This window comes from Strix uralensis, chromosome Z (assembly GCF_047716275.1).
Source record: "Strix uralensis isolate ZFMK-TIS-50842 chromosome Z, bStrUra1, whole genome shotgun sequence".
Taxonomy (NCBI): domain Eukaryota; kingdom Metazoa; phylum Chordata; class Aves; order Strigiformes; family Strigidae; genus Strix; species Strix uralensis.
The window spans coordinates 65,932,754-65,956,984 of record NC_134012.1 but is presented as its reverse complement, the minus strand read 5'-3'; the positions used below and the strand labels follow the sequence as shown (position 1 = coordinate 65,956,984).

Genomic DNA, 24,231 nt, shown 5'->3' with positions numbered 1-24,231 from the left:
TGGTCATTAGCTATGCCAACAGTACGAAACGCCCAGGCTTCAGACAGACACGCTACTACCCAAGTTACCTGATCTGCGCTTTCTGAAGTGAATTAAATACACTCACCACAGGGCCGGCGGGAGCCCTCGGGGGCGGGAGCTGTTGTCGTCGTGCCCCGTGGGCGGGCGCCTGCGTCGCGTCCGTGGTGCGTCGGTAGTGGGCGCCGGCGCCAGTGTGGCTCGGCTCGGCTCGGCTCGGCTCGGCTCCCCGTGCCGACATGGGGCTGCTGCTCTGGCTGGTGGTGCAGCTGGGTGCCAGCTCCGCGGCGTACGTGGTGTCCGTGAATGTCCGGCGAGCCGAGCGGCGCCTGGAGCACTTTTGGAGGAGCACTGGCTTCTGGTAAGCGCGTACAGCCCTGCGGCCGGCGCCCGGCGGTAGGCCGCGCACTGCTGGCAAGAAGCAGCTGGGGAGAGAGCCGGCTGCCTCCAGCCCTGCTCAAGTAAAGGATCGCCAGGGTGTGAGGACACATCCTTTCTGGAGGAACATAGGCTGTTCCGGGCCTGCTGCTCGAGAGTCAGAGGGCTTGGCACCTTGCTGCCCTTTGCTGCTTAGCCTGTTACCTGCGTGGAGCTGGTCATGGGATGTGGCCAGTTAATGTAAACAAAGCAGATCACAAGATAGGGCCAGTCGACCTCTCCTCTCTGACTTGCTGCCTTGCCTCCAGGGCCCTCGAACATGTGAAGACCTTCCTCTTCCCCAGCACTGCACATATGTTGATGCTAGGAACTCATTCCCTTTACTTTACAATGTTTTCATTGTCATGGTCCCTAAATGGGCCCCGGCAAAGCTTCCCTGTCTGTTCGTGCTAGGAATTTGTTCTTGGAAGACACAACGTACCGTCTTCCTGATGTGGCCTGTGAGTCCAGTTAATCTAAGCCAGGGGGATGGGTGGGAGCATGCATAAGTCCCAGCTCCACTGCTTCATATCCTGGTAGTGCTTTGCTTCTCAGAGAAAGCCCAGTCTTGCTGAGCTAATGGTTTGAACAGCCAAGTTTTGTGAGATACGTGAAGGCTTCCAGCAGGCTCAAAGGCCTTTGGTATATTCCTCAGCTGTGTTTATGTTTTACTCTAAGCTGATTATGATCTCCTTCATTTAGGCATACAGTGGATTAAATAACAGTTGTAGGAAAAAGAATTGCAACAGGGATTTAATCAGCAGTGTGTGCTTTGGACAAAAATGAATTTCTGTGCTTTTTTTGTATAATGCATAAAGGTGGTCTAAGACAAAAAACTAATTTTCCACTAGTTTTCCATGTTGGTGAGAAAACATAACAGGACCTAAAATACATTCTGATGAAGAGAAATGTGTGTGCTTTCTAGATATTTTCTTTTGCTGTTCATTTCTTGTTTCAATTTTTTGCTTTCAGTGTTAACAAACATTAATGAAAAACTACCTTAAAAAATATTATGTTTTGCCCATTTAAACTGCAGCCCGAGAAACACTCATGATTTTAATTGTGTGAAAGAAACTTTGGAAAGCTGCAAACGTGAAAAGCATGTGAGGGCAAGCCAGAGGAGCAGCAGCAGAGCCAGAGGTCAGCAGCTATTCAGATATAACACCTCGCCAACACTGGTATTTCTCAAGCTGCAGGATCCCACCTTCCTTGAAAGTTCACACTGTGACAGAACTGGGTTCCAGTTGTCAAAGCTTCTTTTTTACATTACAATTTCAGACAGTTGGACAAATGCACGGTTGTGGATCAGCAGTTTGATAAAGCCTGGGAGACTGCAAGGCTTGATGTTCTCTTGAATAGGCACTTTCCACTCAGAACAGGAAAGGACAGATACTGATGCTACCACTAACAAAACCCACTGTTCTGCCAGCTTTCTTTTGTATCTCATCATGTTTTCTGCTAGATTTATTCTAGCAGACTGAATTTCAGTGTTTTTATTCAGTGTGGACTAAGCAAAAATATGTGAATGCTTTATGCCTTGACTTCCATCTTTGCCACTGCCTGAACTGAAGCAGGTTTGAATCTCAGAGTAGTAGTAAAGCACTCCTTCAGAAACAAGAGTTAACATTGTCCTTATCCACTGGAAAAATGAGAGAGACCCAAATGTCTGATGTGTTTTTAGTAAGAGTGGAATTGCTAACTTCTCAGTCTCAATTGTGTGACTTGAAGCAATCTCTGGGAGGTGATTTTTAAGTGTCTTGTATGCTGGTGAAGTTGCACAGAGGGGCTCACATGTGCTCACTGATTTGTATGAAGCACTACAAGGATATAATCTGTGTCAAGAATTGCATTTAAAGATATGGGTGCAGGAGATGTGTTAATAGATGGGCAGTACCTTAGCTGGGACAAAAGTTGCATCAAGTTCTTATCTAGGTGGGGTCAGGCTTTTCCAGCTTTGTGCACATACGGTTATACAGTAGCAGGGTCATTTATGGGTGACCTTGGAGGTAGGATGGATATGTCGAGGGGGACAAGGAGGAGAAGATGACAGTATTATTCTTCCCAGCATAGTTACAGTCAGCATAAGAACTGATCCACCCCTCAGAGGAGGTAGATTGCAGTAGGCAAAGCATAAACTATTTTAGTTTTTCACTTATACAGTTTGTCTACAGTCTGTAGTTAAGAGTACAAGTCCTCTCTGCAGTGTGAAGACGTGTGGAAGTATTGTACCAAACCTTGGGGACAATGTTGTTTTATCTTTCTTGTAATACAAATGCTTTAACACTCAGAATTTGCACAATACCAGGAGACTTAATGGGAGTCTCTAAGGATGCCCACACCCAGTGAACTGGGCAGCATTCTAAGTTTCTGACTTGTGGAGGGTGGGGGTGAGATCTCCCTCCATCTTGCAGCTACTTATCTGTGGAGATAGAGGCAGCAAAAATTTGCCTCAGTGTTATGTTAATTTTGGTGGAATAAGTGGAATAAGTAGACACCAAAGTCATGCTAACATGATCATTGCTGTACAGCAGTGAGCAGTTAAATTGCTTGCAGCATCAAGCATAGAAACCTCAAGCCACATACTCCTGTGATTCCTTATGCTTAGGGGTGAGTTGAACATGGCCAAATAATGTGGAGGCCCTGAGGGTCTAATTCTGCTTCTAAAAGTGTAGCTTCCACAGCAGAGCAAGAGTTGATGTCATTGCATGGACTTCAGCAGGAAGATCAAGCCCGTATTTGTTCTATTACAGACCTCAGGAAGTCTGACTTCCACTCCAAAGCTTAAAAGACACTGAGCTTCCCTATCATTAGTTACTCAGAGACAAGACAATCACCATTGTATGGCTTCTTCAGGCCACTGGTGCCTGAGATTGTTATCTGTGCGGCAATGACTGCTTATAATACCTTCCTTTGAGCATGGCAATGAGATGCACCCAAGTTGTGTTTCACTTTGCCAAACTACATGTGTACCCAGTTAGCCCCAAATAACCTGCAACTCTGTTTTGCTTTCATCTCATGTTAGACAGTGCTCCTCATGCCAGGGAGGATCTTGCAGGTGGTATAGGGAATTAGCATACAGATCTTTGAATACCCAGTGGAGCTGCTAATTAATGTTTCAATGTGCTGTTTCTTTTCTGTCCCTCCTTTCCTGAAGCCCTCCCTTACCTCACAGCCGTGCTGACCTATTTGACCTGAGCAAAGACCAAGAGATGAACCTTGCTTACATTTCTTCTGTTCCGTATGGTGGCATTGAACAAGTTCGAATTCACTGGTTACTGGAATTAGTTGCTCTCAGGTAAGCAAACACCTCAAGTTGAAATCTGGAAAAATGTGACACATTAAATTGTCCAACAGGTGCTCACTTTGATATTTATCTTAGTACAATTGCAAGCTGGACATGTCTTTGCTTCCTTGGAAGTCAGGTAAGTGCCAGTGGGGGAGAACCAATTTGAGGATGTATGAGATTAAGAAAGAGAGAGCTTGTATTGAGAAAGATGGAGCTAACCTTCATGCATTACATCCTAACAACAGATTAAGGAGCAGTTTATGGTTTCCTTTCATTTGAAGAGTCTTGTGGGTATGCTGGTCAAGTTTTACCAAGACCATCTCAGGTCATATGCTACAGTCATTCCACATCTCCCCTGCTGCCATGTTCAGGCCTCAGCATCTTGATTCCCAGTTGTACCATGACCTTTAGAAAGGCCTTAGGCTAGCAGAGATGGGTTTCATGGACCATTACATGTACAAGTTCTAGTGCAGCTTTTTTTTTAACTGGGTGTATCCTTTCTAAAATACTGCTTGGCACAGCCTTGAAAAGAGAGCTCTAGAGAAGTCTCCAATGGTTCCTTAGACATGGAAGAGTTCTGCTTTGCAGTCAGGGCATCTATGCCCAATGTTATGGAGAGAGGTCTCAACTGGATTCCAGGCAACCGTCATTCCAACTGTTTTCAAGATTTACACTGAGTGTTACCACTGCTGTTCCTTCAAGTCCAGCTGAGTTTGGTCTTACTGCAGTTACACCAGCCACTACTCAGTACTGGGAAGAACTGGTGGGAGAAGCTAGACTTTGAGAGTTCAGTTCCTGTCCACGTACTGGCTGTCCACATGTACCTAGAGCTCCCCCTGGCTGTAGGCCTGCTTTTAATATTCAGGTCACAGTGTTATGCTCCCTTTCCAGGTTAGATGAGTCTTTGGCGAAAGCTAGGAATGGAGTGGAATAGGGTGATAGGCAGAAATTCAGTCCATTCCTTACCAAAGAATTTCAGATAGCGATACTGTCCCAAACAAGACTTCTCACCCATCCTGTTAGGTGCTTTGCTAACCAGTAGCCGTTCTAAGAACAGAGCTGAGGGACTAGAAAGAAGGCTTACTTTTCTGTCCTTTAATTTAGGAGACGTGATACAGCAAAAAAAGTGCCACAAAGATTAAAACAAGCCTGACTTATTTAGAGGTCCAAATGAAAGCTGCCACTATTTTATTACTATTTCTATCTTCCTACCACTTAACTTGGGAGTTTATTTTTGCATTCTGAGCCCACTTATGCGCTGCATCGAGTGACAGGTAGTGACAACTAAAACAGTGTGACTTTAGTTAATACCAGTTAATACCCTCTTCCAAAAGAATTCATATAGATAATAGCAGTTCTAGTTCTAGGGAAATACATGTTATCTAGGAGAACAATGTTGGATTTCCTTGCCTTTCAAGTCCCATTTAACTCAGCTTAAACACACTCATAGCAATATGCCCAGAGGAAAAAACACATATAGATGCCTAGATCAGGAGTAATTGGTCTGTAAGGAAAGACAAACCATAAAAACCTCAACAAAAGTAGTAGTATCTCTTCCTGAACCAGTGATTTCCAAAAGGACCTAAAGAGCTTTTTAGTGAGAACCCTGTAACACCAAAACTGTGTTATGTCATGAGGTTGGTGAGTAAAGAAGACTTCTTGGAAGGTGATGGTGGGTACTTGACTGAAGAAGAGCACTTAAAGAAAATGGAGAACTAGGAGATACTACCACTGTCTGGTGGAAGGCTAACGGAGACAGGCATTGCTTTTCCTCACAGTTGTGCCATCTGTAAAAAGGTACCATAAATGTTCCTCCTAAGAAGCAGGTGTGCTCAAACAAAAGACTGCCACCTTCCCCTTCTCACTTCTATAATGCTCTTTCTCATTATGCCTTCTAATCCCCCAGTGTCAGTGCATCCCTGTATTGTAACCCTTTTCTAGGACAGCAAACCCACCTCTTATATTTTTCTTTATTCCAAGTTATCCTGTTATTTCACAACCTGTGAAAGGATACCATGAGGCAAACAGTTTTCAAAGAACTGCTAGTTTTACTTTCCAACCAAAAGCACACATATTTCTCTAGATCATGTGACAGAGGAATATTCATAGTTACGGGTGAACCCAAGGTATCTTTCATGGACTGGACAGTTACCAGTGCCAATAAATACAGCCATTTTGACATCTAGACCACACATTCTGGCCATGCTGCACTAGTCAACAGGAGAGTTTGAGGTGACGATTTCCAACTCTTTGTCCAGCAACATGGGACCCACACAGTCTGCAAATTGAGAACCCTTTCCTGTTCTTATGTAGCAGTACTAAAGTTTGTTGGATACATGATATATACAAGGCACCACAGTGAACAAAAATATAGTCAATCTACATGATGGATATAACATTTCCTAAAAAGCATATAATGATTTTATTTCAACATTAGTATTAACCTATTACAAGCCCATCTGCAGCTGCTGTCCAAGTCATGGTACCTAATTCCTAGTAGAATTGGAGAAAAGAGAATCAGCAGTTTTTGACATTTTCAGTCTTTGTACCCTTAATCTTGGTATAATGCAGTATAGCAAACATAAATGTGCCAGAGAAATGCTTGCTTTTTTAGTTTCCTTAGAAATAATTTACAGTGTCCCAGCATCCCTACACCATAGCACTTGAAAACTGTTTCCCTGCTGTGTCTGACATTGTCCAACACAACAACTTGATTGTGAGCCAGCTCTACCAATGAAACTGAAACCGAAAATTGTTTTTATGGTTTATTCTGGTCAATACATTCTTCCTAGTAGAAGTCTTAAAGCTTGCCCCACCTCTTATGCATCACCGAGTTTCTTTGCTTAGGTATCCTTTGGTGCCATTCTTACAATAAATGTGATGAAAAAGAGACTTCTGACTCTTAATTTCTCAACCTGCTGGACAAGAGAAGGGCAGCCTCTTTTCATTTTTTACTAGAGACTGTTACAAGGATTAACCTTCCATTGGAATCTCTCTTTTTTTTTTTTTTTTCCTTTTAAAATGAGATTCATCTAGAGTTAAGGGTATTTCTGCATTTTTTTCCTTTACGTACTAGGCTGATAGTTTGACCCATAAAGATAAAAGAGGTCTGGATTGCTAGGGTGTGTGTTCTTTTGTACTGAAACAATTTTATTTGAATTCCAATGACAGCTTGCTTTGGCATGATAGCCTAAGAGTGTGTATATTGATATTGTCTGGCAGTAACTCCTCTAAATCTACTTCCTCATGCTAGGCCCTGTCAGGACCTTAAAGGAGAGGTTAAAGAATGGTTACAAACAAAAGCAGACACAAAGCAATACTTTGTCCTTGGGCTCTGGTCATTTGCTTTTATGACAGAAAGAAGCTAGTCATACCAAGTCAGCAATTTAAAGAATAATGTAATTAAATTGTTTTATGGCAGGAAAATGCTGCCAATGGTCAATTCCTTAATCTCTTGACAGACATTTCTGTCGGCTTCTACTTCTCAGGCAGTGCTCACAGTGTGCAGCTGACATGCTTTTTTATAATGAGTACATGTAAATGTCAGCATTGAATCGCTTACCTAATATTGTGCTATTCTCAATCCCTGTGAAGACATTTTTTATTTTGTCTTTTGGGAATGCACTGCTTTTTCTTTAACAAAATGTTTGTTCTTGAAAGCCAGATACACTCTGGGGCACCTGGAGAACCTAAGTTTGAGTGTTCTTTCATTCAGTGACCTGAAAAGTTGAAATAAGTCTCATGATGTGTTGACCTGACTTTTTTGTTTTTTAATGGCACAGCAGAAAAATGGCTTCTGCATACATGGAACCCATTTCTAGAGTCTGCTAATAGTAAGAGGCACAGCTGTTACAGTATTTCCTTCCATGCTTGGTGCTGTCTGTGAACTAGCTATGAATAAGGAAAGAAAGAAAGGGCAGCTGTCCTACCTTTCATGCAGGTAATTATAAGCTTGAGTATGAGAGAGGATATTCAGTCAATGCCGTGGCCCAGAACACTGAGTACTAACTGTGTTACAATCAAAATCTAAATCTATGTTTATTTGTAAAGAGAGAACGTGCATATATAACAACACACTGAATCTGGGGGTGTCATTCGACACAAAGCAGACTGAGTAGCAGTTAATGCAAACTATTATAGAAGGTAACCCAGCCCTGGAAAACATGGCTTAGAGGACCTCAAATCAAAGAATAATATAATAGAAGAAAAAAAAAAAAACAAACACCAAAATGTCTGTAGTATGTACAAACAGTGGTGGAATTTTTCCAGCATATGGGGATACACAATTACAAAGCATTGCTCCCTTCACATGGCCTAGGTATGCTACTGTAAAGCTTCATTAGCATTGCATCAGAGAAGACCAGCCAGGCAGTTCTGACTGACCTTCTAGGCACATCACAGATTTAACCTTCCTACTCTACCCGCTTTTCTCCTGTTTCTCTTTGCACCCAAGCAGGCAGTTGTAGGAAGAACATGCTGTGCTGCATCACAGTTCTGAGGTTTCATGTTTGATGGTCCTTATGTGTCCCTGAATTGGAGTTGCATCTGCCCACCAGAAGCAAGTTATTTTTACAGGATGGTACAACTACCTGGGTGTGACTGCCAGTTAAAGCCATTCATTTTTCTTAACCTTGTTTATCCTCTTACTAGTTACAAAGTTGTGCATCAGAGCCATATTTCTTTCAGCAACATTAAGGATATCACAACCCTCAGTAACTAATTACTGCAGAATGAAGCCAGTAACACAGCAGTAATTTTTGAAAATGATGGTTTTGAAAGGAACCTGTGATGGATCATGGTTTCTTCTCCTGTGGCAGGTTGTGTTATTAAGCCTATGTAATCAAGATGGAGAGACATGCTACATTCCACAATATTTTATACATTTTATTTGTATGGAAAAAGTGGGAGTTGTTTAGGAGCACATCTAGAATGATGGAAGGGATTGGGCCTTGCAAGGCAGAATTTAAACCATTATGTGTCCAAGATGCTAGATTGATTATATTTTCATGGAGATGGCTTAGCCCTCTTAACACAAGCCAGCCATTAAACCACTGGGAGAGTCAGCTGACACTGGGCAGACCTTCCAGCACAACAGTCTCATGATGTATATGTTGGGTTACACATGGTCATGGCACAAGGTGGAAGTCAATCCCAAACTGCCCTATTGTGCATCACCTGCATTTTAAAGTGCAGATGCAGGTAATAAGCCTGTTCCATCCTAGTACTGGACTGCATCCCCAGTGGCTGTTCTGTGTGGCATCTGACAAACAGCAGAGCTCTTCAGGGGAGAGTGGCTTGTAGGCCCATTGCTGTACACAGCCAACAGCATGTCTGATAAATTAATTATTGCAAACTGCCCCTCCCCATCTGTCACTTTTGTAGTGAATCATTAAGGAAGAAACAGGATTAAACTGAGCAATCTGCTGGAAGCTTTTGGTCTTTTGCGAACTGGACAGCATTATGTATACTGTAGAACAGCATTTCCTGCATGCTTCCACAATCTTTCCCAAAGTAACCTCCTCTTTTCAGAGAGTCTGTCACTGAGGGATTGCAGCAAGCCAGGAGAACAGAAATGTTTAAATCCTTGTAGTCTTTCAGAATTTCCTTTAGAGTATTAACTCCAGTGGTATCCAAAAAAGAGATGGAAGAGCAATCTACAACAAGGGCTTGGAAATCATTTTGCTTAGGAACTAGTTGCAGAGTGGTTTCTCTCATGCCCAGTCCGTTAGCAGTTGTGTGATCTCCTTTTTTCAGATGCTGCTTTTCCTTCTCATATTTCTTCCTTCTAGCAGCTTCTAGGTTAGGGTCTAAGTTAGTCAATCTGTACAGAGATTTTAGGAAGTAGTTTCTATTTGCATAGTAAAGTGGGGCCTCAAAACGGAATATTTTGACCTTTGGAACAGAAGAGAGATTTTCATATTCTAAGTCATCCTCATAAAAGCTGGTATTTTGGATCTGTCCAAGCAGGGTTGTCCGTGGTTGCTGTGTCCGAACAATGATGCATAACATGGAGAAAACTATGCCAACCAACAGTCCTATTTCTGTGCTGATCAAGGCTGAGGCAGACATGGTTACGACCCAGATAAGTGTGTCCACCTTATTCACATGGTACCGTGCTGGCACATCTTGAAACTTCCTCAGGGCTCCTCGGAGGCTGACAATGATGATACAAGCCAGGACACACTTCTGCAAGGAGTAGAAGAGAGGGGCCAAGAAGAGCAGCACCAGCAAAACCACCATTGCACTAATTACTCCAGAGACTTGAGTCTGGCAGCCTGTAGATGTTTTGACGAGTGTTTTTGCCAGAGCTGCACTGGTTGCAAAAGAGTGGAAGAAGGAAGGAATGATGTTGCAGAATCCCACAGCAAACATTTCCTGATTGGCTCGGATGGTGTAAGCATATTTCTTTGCACACATTTCAGAAAGGGATACAGTGAAGACAAAGCTGACTACAGCAAGAGGCAAAGCATCTACAGCGACTCGGAGCATTAAGTTGAAATGTGGTACCTTGGGGGGAATAAATCCTGTTGGAATAGCTCCAGAAACACTGGATGCATACACTTCATTTAACTTCCCGTAGTGTGACACCAGTGTTGCCACAACAATAACTACCAGCTCTGTGGGAAGAGGAAATTTCAGTTTATGCTTATACCGATCTCCCAGTTCCTTAGCAGTGACCAGCACCATGATACAAATGGCACTTGTGATGACATCACAAAAGTTAGCTTGAGAAATGTTCCGGAAAATGTTGATCCAGGTAATAACAAGCATCCCGTGCCCTTGGCTACGTGGGATTTTTATTCCAATCAGATACTTCACTTGAGCTGTTAAAATGGTTAAGGAAGCACCAGTTGCAAAGCCATCTAGTACAGACTCAGATAGGTACATAGATACAAAACCGAGACGGAAGATTCCCATTAGAACCTGAGGAGACATAGAAATAAAAAAGAAAAAGAAAGATGAGCCTTAGATGGTGCTGCAAATAATTAAGTACAGATGGGAGAGAACTAGCTGGAGGCACACAACATTTGGTTATTTGAATCTTAAAACAGCAGTTATCCTTTGATGTTTCTTGTCTGCTTTTAAAACATGTGATTCCTTTTACTGTTGTGGGATATTACAAACCCAAGAGGTGAATAAGGAGTTTGAGACAGAGTCAGTCAAACATTGGTCTGAAGTGACTCTACTGAAGTGTCTTGTCTGAAGTTTATTTCACATGCAAAACAGCAGTGGATCAAAAAATGCTTCTGTTATACCAAAGCCAATTTTATTTTTTCCCCTCGTAAAGTGAATGAAACAGCTGTTGCTTTGTAAACAGAGCTTGAATGTCAACAGCTAAGATCCCTGCTTTAGTGGCACTGTTACATTAAACAGCTTTTAATTTTAGCCCTGTTAACAGAAGCGAAAGTGGACCACAGACAGCCTTTGTGACATGCCTAAGGTCAGAAGTGGCAGAACAGCTCTTAAACTTTCCCAGATCCCAGGATAATGTCCTTAACTAGTTGGTTCTCCTTCTTTTGTTGGCTTTGGAAAATACAGCTTCACAAGGGCGTTTTGTTGTTGAGAAATGTGACCTGAAATTTCTTAGTAAACAGGAAGATAGCTAGTTCTTTCTTAATTCATGTATATATATATACAATTAATAGGTAGGTATGTTCATCATGCTTCCTTCTGTGTTCTCTTGACATCCTTGTGACGTTGGCAGCATGTTGGTAGGTCTCAAAGAGTGCAGCACAGCCATTGTCTGAAAAGCAGGTTAGTCAATGTATTTTCCCTCTTGTCCTTTCTGCTTCTGAATTACCTTTGGACAACAGTTTGGTAGAACATAGTACTGACTAGCAAAACACTGAGCAGCACATTCTGAACCTGTGTGGAAGTAGGTGAGCGGGTCTGCACCTTTCTTAAAGTATCTAGAGAAACAGAATTCATTGTTGAAGTACACAGCTACCTGGGCATTTCCCTCATGGTAAGATCTGTAATGCATTCATGGTCCCATGAAAGCAGCAAGGCCAAGAGGCAGTAGAATGAACAATGTTAATGGTCTTGCAGAAAACTCTTGTTTTACCAGTGCTTCCTAGTAGCTAAGAAACTGCCTACCTCATGCTTTCTCTGAGTTGCCTATAGTTAGGCTTTCTGGAGAAAACAGTCCAAGGTCATTCAAATGAACTGATACCATATCTCTCATTGAAATAAAGTCAAATTAAAGCTAAGGTCATGCAAAGAATCTTTAGGAACTTCATACCTTGCCTCTCAATGTCAGCAACCACTTACCTGATACACTCCAGCCACAAATGTCAAGGCTGTAGCAATGCCAATGGCGTAGCATTCTTTCCCACACTCAGCATTCATCCCTGCAACTGTAAGGTTGAAGGCAGTTGAGTTGGACTGACTGTCATTCTGCAGAGAGCCATCACCCCAGGCTGATGGGGCATCATCATTCAAGTCAAACCCAGCCAAGAGAAGTTCTCGGTCCACAACTTGTCCTACCATTAAGCTGATCAAGCTGAAAATGCCAACTGAGACATGACGGGATGTGCCCATTAAGAAATAGATGATGTTGGCAAAGAATGACGTGTAAAGACTATAAATGGGCTTCAGACCTGCCAGCAGTGAGTATGCAATTGCTTGGGGCACCAAAATGATCCCAATCACTAACCCAGACATAACGTCCCCCCAAATGTACTCTTTGCACTGGTACTTGGGAAGCCATCTTAAAACAGGAAGGAAGTCCATGACAAAGTTCTTCAGCTTCTTTGGGGTGCACGAACAGCTCTTCCTCAGCTTAGCTAGCATGACTTCTTTCCTGTTAATCTTGACACGAGTCCTTCTTTCCATGAGAAAGCAGGAAGAGGTGCTGTTTTCCATCCTGGTAGCCTCAAGTGGTCTTTCCATTGTCCCAGTGTTTACTTCATCTATGTGTTCCTGCAGTGTGAAGAAAATGGCTGTTAGGTTGCAGTTCATGAAGGGTTTTTTAGCAAGATGCTTAATGCTAAAAGTTTATCACCTGATTGTGCTTTTAAGGAAGCATCATCCCGACAAGAACACCACCACAAGGCTCCAGTGACACATAACACTAAGAAATAAATCTGCAGATTGAGCCCTTTCTTGCAGACAGTTAGGAGTACATTTGATTGAATCCAGTTTGTTTTACTAAGGAAAAATAGAATTAAATTAGTCATTTCGTTGTCAACAAATATTTCCATCAGCTCTTCCAAATGCTTTATCACAGACATCTCCCTGATCAGAGGCAGCACTTGATGGTGTGAAATAAACATATACTAGTGAGGTAGGGTATGATCTTTCTAATAGTGCATCTTGTAGTCATTGATCTGGAACTCACATGTGGTATAGTAATCTGTCACTGCAGCTGTTCTTAATGCACAGGAGAAAGATTTTGCTAGTAGAACCTATAAAGCAGTTTTCCAGAGAGCAACAGCTTAGTCTTATACAAAAATTTGTTCACAAACCATTGATGGATTCTTGGAAGCTGCTACATAACATGAACCTGTTGAATTGTAGATTGTTTTGATGTGCAGCTTTCATTAATTAATAAGCATTTCTTCACAAATACCACTTGGGCAACATATGGACCATGCACCTTGATGGAATCTGTTATCATCTCAGAAGAGTGCTACATGTTAGTATTTTCAGGTTTAAGCCCATAGTTACCATACCTTTGCTCTCCAAGGAATAAGATACAACAAATAATTCTGTGGGCAGCAGAACAAACACAGTGGTGTTTCCTGTGGTTCTCCTGCATGTCAGTTTTCTGATACATAAGAACTGGGAAGATTTGTATTCTCTAGATGGAGGTGCTTTTGGTGTCTCTTTGCCTGTATGAAAACAACTGTTTTCACCAAACAATCTCTGCATTTTTACTCAATTGTCAAATTAAGTTGAAATTAACTTAGTACATTCATAAATCATTAGGGGTAGGTGGGGACATGACTGAGGAGCAAAACAGTATAACATGCAAGTGCCCTACCTTAAACAGTTTTAAAATAAGAATAGGAGCAGGAAGGTGGAAAATGTCAAACAGACTATGCCAGGTGGCAAATCTTGTCTTTTAGTTTGCAGTGGAAACAAAGAAGAGACTTCCAGGAGTGGTTGTCCATATATAAGTACTGGGAGATAATGAATGACTCATACTGACCTAGAAGAAAGTATGTGCTAGTACAACAGTATGCAGAATCTCTAGGAAAGAAGAACTTCTCAAGCCCAGCCTTTCCCAGTGTCATAAACAGCCACGATCTCTGCAACAAAGATTTTTGGTGCTAGGTGTGATATTGCAATATAAAGTCAAAGCTTGTCTTCACCTACAAATAAAAGCTGTTTCTTTCCTCTTTCAGTATCTAGAGACAGAAGCCATACCCATCAGTTTCCTAAAATTTGAAGTACAGTTCACTGGACAGTATTCTGTTGGTATATTTTAATGATGTTAATAGTAAGTTTAGACTCAAAGTCATCATTCTCTGTGTAAATTTCATACTTTTTGTTTTCTTAAGAAAAGTATTTTGATTTGTTAATGTTTGGTAACACCCAGTTAAAGTGCAGAATTCCAAGCTGAGAAAAATCAAAGGGTTTATGAGTCCAGCTGGAGGTATAACTGATAAGCAAAAGAATAGATTACCAACAGCCTGCAAGCTTTTAATCAGTAGCACTCCAAATAAAGAGTGGATTATTATAGTCTTCTTTCTATCCTGCTTAGAATTTTTTTTTCAAGATTTTAACAAATGCCTTTTGCCAGCAAATTGAAAACAATAAGAAGACATGTATCTGTAACTAGTGCAAAAGTCTTAAACAAGTTCCCAGGTATTATTTGAAATGACATAGTGTGATTTCTAAGGCCATGCAAAGTTTATCTGCAACTTGAATCAGGATGTTTTAAGTGTTACGGCTACATAATTCATAATTTGGTAAAAGGCAGAAAAGCGATTCTTGTTAGAGATGTGTGGACTGATTGTCCAAGTTGTAAATGACTTGCATAGTAGTCTAAATATATTTAAAAAATTCAGTAGATTTCTATCCATCCCAATTACATTTGTTTTTCGCTCCCGCTGTGTAAGTTTCTTTATGTTTGTAAGTAAGGTTTATTTCCGTCATAGGGGAAAAATAATTACAATTTAATGTAATTACTTAGAAAGATTGATGGCTATTTTTTAGCAATAATGTCAAATTTACTTTAGACTCTAATGTACAGTGTAGTTATGCTAGGCAAGATCTGCTTGGACAGGAAATAGGTTGGATCTAGTCTTTGTTAGAATGCAAAGGTGAGACAAAAGATAAAAGAAGTTACAACATCGAGAGATACTTAAGAGCATATGATTAAAGTTTACCAAATACAGAATGCTAGGAACTGTAATAAAGACATAATTTTTAAGATGCAAAATACGAACACTTCCTGTCTTACCTAAAGTAGTTTCGAGAATGAGAGGCTTGTGCATGAGGACAGCAAGTCCTATTTGAACACCACCCACTTTTTACAGGCAAGTGAATTCAGACAGCCAAGAAATAAATACAGTGCCCTTGTTCTACATACTTAAAAGCTAGTGGGCAGTTCAATATCCAATGAATGCTTTTGATAGGCTACATAAAAAAGATTTAATCGGTTTTTGTACACTAAGCTCATGTATTTAATTGTACAGTTGCTGTCTGCCTCTCTTTAAACTCACACAATTTGCTTGCAAGTAAATTTGTGTGTACAAAAAAATCCTATTAAAATTCAGGCATATGCATTGTTTGTGCAGCTTCCTGAGGGATGACAACAGTTTTTAAAACATAAGATTATTGGAATATAATTTCTCTGGAAATCTGTTAAGAGATCTTGTGTATAAATGATAATTTAGTAACATATCTTGGCTGTACTGCCTTACTGGATAATCAAAATAGTAGCTTTTTGTAAAAGCCAACAACAAAAAAACCCTAGTATGATAAAGCATGTATCTTTTCAGCAGTTTTGATACATTTTAGACAAAGGTCAAAAACCCCTTCCTGGTGGAATAAATACATTTAACCTAAAACATAGCCAAATTCTGACAGAAGGTCATTTTCTTCAGTTCTTTTTTCTCCTGAAAATAAGGGTTTCCTTCCTGTAAGTAACCATTTATTATGCTAGATACATTTTCAGAATCCATGTCAAATGAACATGCTAGCTGTAAAACACTCAGCTCTAAAATGAAATGTTACTGGTTTCCAGAAATTGTTAATGTTTAGAATTTAATTGTTGCTTTTAGAACATAGTAAAGCCAGAGCAAATAATGGAAGGGACATTGCTACCAGCAAAACATTTTTCAGCTGTGTAACCCAAGAATTCTTAGGCTGTGATGTCTGTAGCTCAGTAATAACTTAGTTGCTTCACCTGAAGAAAATGGGATTCCACCAAGGCTGTGTGCTATCCCCTGTACATTTGTGAGCCTAGCAGCGAGCTGGGAGCTTTCAATGCTCTTGCCATCTCCAAAGACAGGAGGATAGATAACAGATCTATCTACTCCTGTGCACGTGACTAGACTCTGACCTTCTGATTCTGGCACTGAGATATGACACCATCCTTCCACAGTGGTAATGCTCAAGCAATATTCAGGAGCCCTAGGGGTGTCAGTAAATAAATTCCTCTACTAGTTCCCCAAACTGACCCATTTTCAGCTTGGCCTGTACTAAGTGATTTATAAGAAAAGGGATGACCCATATTTCAGGCTCCTTCTCATCCCCCAGAGCTTCACAGAACACAAAGTTTGCATTTTATTCAAGTGAAGGCCTCCTGTCACTTGCTGAAAGAGCTGTTCTTAGTGGGGATGCACTGATGAAGCAACATATAGCATAGAACGTGTCTATCCATTGCATTTGACTTTGGTATGGGAACATTCTCAACAGTTTAATATAAGTGAAAGTTACTTACACATTCATATACATATGAGCGAAAGCAAAAAGCTTTTTTTTAAAAATTTTTGCTTGAGCAGAACCACTGTCTGAACCACTCATTCCTTCAGGTTAAATGCAGTGACTCAGTTAACTTGTGAAAAAGAGAAACGAAGCAAAGAACCATTCAAGCCAAACAAACTGCCAGCTTTCCAACTGGCCTTAGTCCCACCTTTCTTCCTGCCTTTTCACTGTGCCACTGACCTGACAAAATCTCTCTGCAGGGGAGGAAACATTAATTACAATGTGTCCAGTGAGATTTCTCTTTGCAGATTCCTTGGCAAGCAGTTTCTGCTGGTACATGTGTCCTGGTTTAACCAGGATAGGGTTAAGTTTCCCCAGCAGTGGGGGGCAGCTCTAGCCGGGTTATTCAGATACCATGCGGACGTCACATCCTGGCAGGTCACATTTTCCTGGCGCGGAGCGCGGGGCACTCGTGGTTTTGTACATCGTGCTTCAAACTGCTGTATTTGGTAGCTATTTTGCTCTGTTCATTGCTATCACTATTACTGTTATTGTTATTGTTGTTGTTTGTTGTGTTGCTATTGCACTGTTGTATTAAACCTTTCCTTATTTCAGTCTTGGGGCTTTGTATTTCACTCCCTTTGTGGGGGAGGGGCAGCGGCCGCGTGGTCTCAGACCCCGGCAGAGACTGAACCACCACAACATGTATAACCATTCTAGCTGGATGAGTTGTTCTTTGTGAAACACATAATCCCCCAAAAATTTATTCTGGTGCATCATTTTGTCTCCCCTTCCTGATTGTCCACCAGAAAATCTGAAGCTGTATCTCTAGAAAGCCCAAGAGGGAATAGGCAGGGTGATCCTACCTCTGTATGCTAAGGAGATCTCTTAAATGCTATGTTTAGGACAGGAGTCAGACAGTGTATCACAAGTCTGTACTAGATCGAGGGGATCAAGTGCACCCTCAGTAAATTTGCAGATGACACCAAGTTGGGTGGGAGTGTTGAGTGAGGGTAGGGAGGCTCTGCAGAGAGATCTGGACAGGCTGGAGCGATGGTCTCAGGCCAACTGTAGGAGTTTCAATAAGGCCAAATGCCGGGTGCTGCACTTCAGCCACAACAACCCCCAGCAGCGCTACAGGCTTGGGGAGGAGTGGCTGGAGAGCTGCCAGTCAGAGAGGGACCTGGGGGTGTTGATTGACAGCCAGCTGAACATGAGCCAGCAGTGTGCCCAGGTGGCCAAGAAGGCCAATGGCATCCTGGCTTGCATCAGAAATAGCGTGGCCAGCAGGGACAGGGAAGTGATCTTACCCCTGTACTCGGCACTGGTGAGGCCGCACCTCGATGACTGTGTTCAGTTTTGGGCCCCTCACTACAAAAGGACATTGAATGACTTGAGCGTGTCCAAAGAAGGACAACAAAGCTGGTGAAGGGTCTGGAGCACATGTTGTACGAGGAGTGACTGAGGGAACTGGGGTTGTTTAGTGTGGAGAAGAGGAGGCTGAGGGGAGACCTCATTGCCCTGTACAACTACCCGAAAGGAGGTTGCAGAGAGCTGGGGATGAGCCTCTTTAACCAAGTAATAAGTGATAGGACAAGAGGGAATGGCCTCAAGCTGCACCAGGGAAGGTTTAGACTAGATATTAGGAAGCATTTCTTTACAGAACGGGTTATTAGGCATTGGAATGGGCTGCCCAGGACAGTGGTGGAGTCCCCATCCCTGGAGGTGTTTAAGAGTAGGGTTGACGTAGCGCTTAGGGATATGGTGTAGTTGGGAACTGTCAGGTTGATGGTTGGACTAGATGATTTCAAGGTCTTTTCCAACCTAGATGATTCTATGATTCTAGATCGCTTGCTATTGCTGAGATAGTGATTGCATGTGTAAGTTAGGATAGAGTCCTTTATGTAGTTTGAGCCAAGTGATACTTGCAGTTTTCTCTATGTTCAAACTATGAAAAATCAGCTAAAACCTAACATGAGTAGAGCAGGTTTTGTATTTATCATCTGTATTGTTGCATAAATCACAAAAAAAATGAGAGAGTTTGTCTAAGGATTTGATTTAAAACACTTGTAGGTGTTGAGTTAAACCTGTTACTCATCTTTCTGCCTCTAGGAAAGCTCTCTTGGTCTCTAATGGCTATGATCACATTACTTTTCTGATTTTGAGCTTTAATACAGTTTTGGAAAAAATCCCTGGTTAGCCTCATTTACAGTGCATAGATTCAATGTACAGAGGCCTGTTAGGCTTGCAGACCAGACTTTCTTCAGAGAAAAGTATGCAGATTCTCTGCCCCAGTGCACTCTGATCCTTTATGGGGGCATAAAAACCTGAGCCAGCAATTGGTTCTTTGGAGAAATTTGAACGGATGTGGTGAGGACGTTTAGTCTGTGGAACCTCACTAGTCTGAAATAAAATCCTCTGAAATGCATATAATATAATACTGCTTCAGTACCTACTGCTTTGATTTATTAATCTGCTTTTGTTGTGCAGAAGTACTTAGAAATGTCGACATAACCTATGAGTTTTAGAAAGGATCAAGTGACAGAACAGAACAAGTGAAATGAATGTTTCTGTCTTGCATAAGCTATTGTAATTTCAGCTTTAGAGCACCAAGACCTAGATGTACTTGGAAGCAGACTTAAGCAAGGTGCCCGCAATGAAAACCATTTATTTAAACACTGACCTAGCAAGCTTTCAGGCTATAGGCAAAAAACATCGCAGTGCTTTTTAGGAAAATCATGTGAAAGTTAATGGGCTTAGTTTTGTACTGTATCTGGGCAAAATATTGTGGCTTCAAAGCATTTTTCTGTTGAGTTTCAATGTTATGCTAATCCAAAAGTGAAAGAGGAGAAAATATTACAGTTTATTGGTCTGTACAAGTCAAGAAAGCCAGAACACTAGTCTTAAATCCTCTACAAACTAACACTGCTGTACTAAGGAGTTATTCTGAGACTCAAGCAATATTTTAGAGTTGCTATTTCTAATTAAAATCTCTAGTTCATAACTTCTACTTCCAGCTATAAATTGATCAAGGATTTCCAAGGCAAGTTAGGCTCTTTTTCAAATGCCTGCATTCACCAGCAGCTGTGGTTCAGTTCGTATTTTCCCAAGGATTCTCAGTCCGGTGTCCTGGTGAATAAGATGACAGCCGCTGACATGTAACAATCCCAGAGGAGATGAGCAGGCTGCAGTAGAACCCATGCAATCATCATCAGCTGTTGTTAAGGCTGGCCCATTAGATCATCCTTGGGAATGATCAGACCTTGGAAAAAAATAATCAAGTAGTTTCACTGGTTCTCCAGGGACTGGTTTTGTTCAAGGGTTCCAGAATGTGCTTATCAAAATATTAGCAGGCACTCTAAGGCAAGACTGTTATTCTTCTGGAGAGTCCTAGGGCATGACCAGTAAAAAAAGATTTTCTGTGGGGTCAGAGAACATTCCTAAAAATCAGACTTTTGGAAGGGGAGCTGGTCCAAAGTGAAAGCCTGTTTTTTGAAAAAATCTTCCAAGTCAGCATTTCAAGACCTTAGTCATCAGTCACAAAGCTAAACACTAAGCTCTGTTTTCTGCCCTGTGGTTTTGCTGGACTTTTGTGTAGTTACATTAAGCTGTTGTAGAGAAAAACAAATTCATATCCCATTCTCATATTTTTTCCTGTTGCCTTCCCTCGGATCTTGGGTTTACTACACACAATAAGGACAATATTTTGGAAACCCTCTTTCATATTCAATCACTAGGAAAATGCTCAGTTTTAATAACAATTTAATACTTTGAGAATAAGCTTCATATAGGCCACTTTTCTTAAGTACAAATAAAACCTAGCCAAATGGCTGGTCTTTTTTTGCAGGAAAGAGTACTTCCATGCCAGTTGCAGCTGACTACATGTTTTACAAACCTCTTCCCAGTATCTACCTTATAAGCAATATTTATGAAGAACAGAATAATGCAAAACTTAAAAAGCAACGCCAGTGTGCAAAGTAACTGAAAAGAGGCAGTTTTGCACCTCTGAAAACAGGCAAAGAACAAATAAAACCTGAGTTCAGAGGTGTGGGTGGGGAAGCAAATCTCTTACCTGGATAGCTTTTTGACAGGAATGTTCAGCTCTGTTTTTGCACGTTGGAATGAATGAAAGTCTTCAGTCAGGCATTGGTCTATTTGCATAAAGGATAATTATTAGCTAAATATTCCTCAAGGGAAGAATGGGTAGTTATGGAATCTCGAGCTTGCTGCTTGGTAGTGTGTTGTCACTTGTACCGCTCTGTCAACTTGGATATATATGCAGCAACTCGCTGAGGATTTGAGTTTAAATAATGTGTAAGATTATTAATTAACTAACGCTGATCCAAAAATTATGCTGAGTTCAGGCTAGCACATCCCTGACCTTTGAAGCTGCTTCTCATCTGAAATTTGATCTGGTTTATGCATCCTCATATAGCATTAGCTTTTGATTTTACATATTCAGTGTGTAAGAACAGAACTGCAGTTTTGCCTGAGATTTGTGCATTTTGCAGGCTGGAATAACTACTGTTCTGCTCAGTGCATAGGATGGGACTGCTGGAAGTCAGAGTTCCATGTGTGCATGTCACCACATTCTGATCACAAGATCTCTGTTGCTTCTGTGTAAACCAAAGACTGTAAAATGTAGGCAGATCGGCAGGACAAAGACTGACTTTCTGTTCGTTCTTTGTGAGGTATATAAATGATCAAGTCCCCTCTCTGTTGCCGTAGCTCTTTGGGCACCTATCCAAATAACGATAATCATCCATCTCCTCCTCTCAACAAAGGCGATGGATAATGTTTAATGGTTACTAAGCAGTGTAGATTAACAGATTGGGCACGAGGCCAGGACTCACAGGAACTACCTTCAGTTGGCCTACAAGCTAAGGGATGAGGAGATGTGTATGTTTCTCAGACAAGGAAGAACATGAATGCTTGCAATAAGAATCTGAAATGGGAGGTATGAGGCCTGAAAAAGGCTGTGTTGCTGGATAGACAAAGATGTTTCCTCCTTCCCTGATAGCAGGAGTGCTTGCAGGGGGGTCCAGTGCACAAGCATATCTACATGCTTGTAAGGTTCTAACATTGTCTTTTATCCCAGCGTAAAAAGTTGTTTGCTGCTTTTTAAAAATAAAAAGAAAACATGGAAATTATGGAAATGAAAAGTCAAAACACCAACATGAGCGTGGAACAGAAAGGGAAGTGCATCTCACCTCTGTGATGCTAAACTAGTAATTGATTCTTAAAACTACCGGCTGATTCTTAAAACTACTGGCTGTTACCAAGAACTCAAACTTAGTGACAGTAGTTGTGACATTCTAATCCCAAAAGCTAAAGAAGGTCATTTAAGTCTTAGTAAAATCCTCTTTCTCACCCCTTCACTGTAGAAAGTCTTGTCAAGCATTCCTGTCCCTTTGCCATTCCCAACATAGCTCTTAGAATAAAAGGGAAGCATAATGCATTTTACACACGCTAGTGTGTCTCTTTGGTCTTGTGCACCACAGAATAGAAAATGCCTTTATTGCATTGTCTGATGTTCTATTTCTTGAAGATAAAGTGACTTAAACTCAGTCTCTCAAATTTGTCCTTCCATCCATTTTACTACCTAATTCTTAGAATCAAGAGTCATATTCTCTAATAACCTCTTAAAATGTGCATGCCAATTGCTTCAGGACCAAAGTAAGCTTACCTACTCTGTTCTCCTTTACAACATGTTTCCAGTATTTGGAAACTCTGCAACTTCTAGTATTTGCAATCCTGGAATTTGCAAAATAATTGTGTTTTGTCCCACTTAACATTTTTTTGAAAGAGATCTCTCTCCATTTCTCTCCAACAGCACTTTTCCCAATATCAGGCTCCTAAGAATACTACAGGATGTTTAGGTTATTACTTGACCCCTACCATACAGAGTTGGTTGTAGCTTTGTTTTGCCTCAAGATAGCCTAAAAATAACACTCTCTCAACTTTTAAAAGAAAGAAATTTAAAATTATAATTTTAAAATACATGAATGCTATTTAGGCACAGCACCATTCAAGTGAGGCTAAATACCTCTTGACAGGATAATTCTGCATGGGGAGAAAAGTGACAAAATGAAACAGTCTCTTATTTTGTCTCTGGGAGTTGTGAAAATAATCTAGTTTTGAAGAAACTACATTTTATGATGCACAAGCTTTACTTAACATACAGAAGTACTGACAGCAGAAGCTTTACCAGGGCTTTAATTATGGAGATGCTAGTTCACACTCCATAGCATGAAGACATTCATTAAGGCTTCAGTCCAACAATAATTCTGAGTGGGCAGCTCCTGGTGTCCTGGTTGAGTTCCACTGACACTAACAAATCAGGACTAAGTTCTTAAAGGTCTGCCTTTCCATGTCAGATGCTCTCAATACGCAAATGCTTGTGTATTTAAGAAACAATGGTGATTGGCCAGAATAACCAAAGGCATGCTACAATGAAACACTTAAGAATAGAAACTACATTAAAAAAGAAAAGACCACTGACCAGTAATTGAGAGTTTACAGATGATTTTCCTTTGTGTGGCTTACTTATCTTTATGAACAGATGCCTAATATTAACTGGATTAAGAACTGCAAAAGGTTGAAAGCAAAATCTGCCTGAGGGTATTTATGAAGTAAATGCTGTAGGGATAAAATATATTTGGCTTTGTTGACACATTTACTTGAAGATTTCAGAAGATTTCAGAACAATTCATGACATTACTACATACAATTAATATCTGGTAACCAAATTATATACTTAAAAAGATAATGTTACATTAATCATACAGGGAAGGTTAATCATAGTTGAAAGTGTTTGTTTACTGGGCTACAATCAATAACATCAAATCTTCAAAAGTGCAAATGTGATACCCTTGTTCTTCCTTCTGTGCAAGTGTTTGAAGTTCATAAATTCAGTGAATTATAAAAAAAACCTTAAGCTTAATATCTACATTATTTAAAATGCCCTCAAGCCTTAATTAGTCTACAGTTTACCTTCATACCATAGCAGTCAGGTGATGTGCCTAAAAAGCACACATTTGGTTGCTATTTAATAGGAAGGATGGGAACACTAAAAATAAGCATCCACTCTTTTAAAAGCCCCTATGTGCTGTGCCTAACATTCCTTCTCTAGCTGTGGCAAGTGACCGGTGCAGCTGAAAATGATGTGTATATGGGAGGGGAGAGACATGTTATTGATTAGCTTTTTTAAGAAAAAAAATAAAAATCTTCTGTAGTCTGTGCTGCAGGAGAAACTCTGAGATCTGCAAATTTCAGTGCAAATGTGTATATTCAAAACTGATTAAGACTGTCCTTTACTATGGATCCCTCCTTCTGTTTCCCACTACAAACATAGGACTAATTGATTAGCACTTACCAAAGGCACAAAGTAGCTGCAGTAGTTCCACAACAGATTTCTTATCAGCACACAGTAGCACAGTTCCTCAGGAGCACAGTTTCTACAAGAGTAGATTAGAAATTCTGTTGTGATATCGTTTGCGTCTGTCCAATGATATTACTCCAATGGTGTTTACAGTGAGATAACATAAATAAATAGTAGCATTGGAAAAACTCTTTGTACTGTAGAATGTAATCACAGGTAGAAGATAAGCTTTAAATCATTACATTACAGG

The 24,231-nt window shown here is 40.8% G+C and overlaps 2 protein-coding genes across 6 annotated transcripts in view; one reads left to right on the top strand and one right to left on the bottom strand.

The window, feature by feature from the left end:
* The first annotated feature begins 219 nt into the window (after nucleotides 1-219).
* The window catches only part of IDUA (alpha-L-iduronidase), a 47,807-nt gene continuing 23,795 nt past the window's right edge, over nucleotides 220-24,231 (top strand). For 3 of the 5 annotated variants that reach the window (XR_012626968.1, XR_012626967.1, XM_074855084.1), the window contains exons 1-2: nucleotides 220-379; nucleotides 3,590-3,730. Coding sequence is in view for 2 of the 5 variants with exons in the window: in XM_074855084.1 (XP_074711185.1) it covers nucleotides 258-379; nucleotides 3,590-3,730 (263 nt within the window). In the remaining 3 variants the exon portion in view is untranslated. Of the gene's footprint in view, nucleotides 380-1,471; nucleotides 1,576-3,589; nucleotides 3,731-12,708; nucleotides 14,140-24,231 lie in introns of those variants that run through there. The other 2 variants (XM_074855085.1, XM_074855087.1) reach the window with 2 other exon arrangements.
* SLC26A1 (solute carrier family 26 member 1) lies at nucleotides 8,581-21,747 on the bottom strand. Its single transcript, XM_074855088.1, is given in 4 exon segments — nucleotides 8,581-10,645; nucleotides 11,993-12,643; nucleotides 20,673-20,698; nucleotides 20,701-21,747. Coding segments are annotated over 4 exon segments (2,256 nt in total). The 5' UTR covers nucleotides 20,762-21,747; the 3' UTR covers nucleotides 8,581-9,127.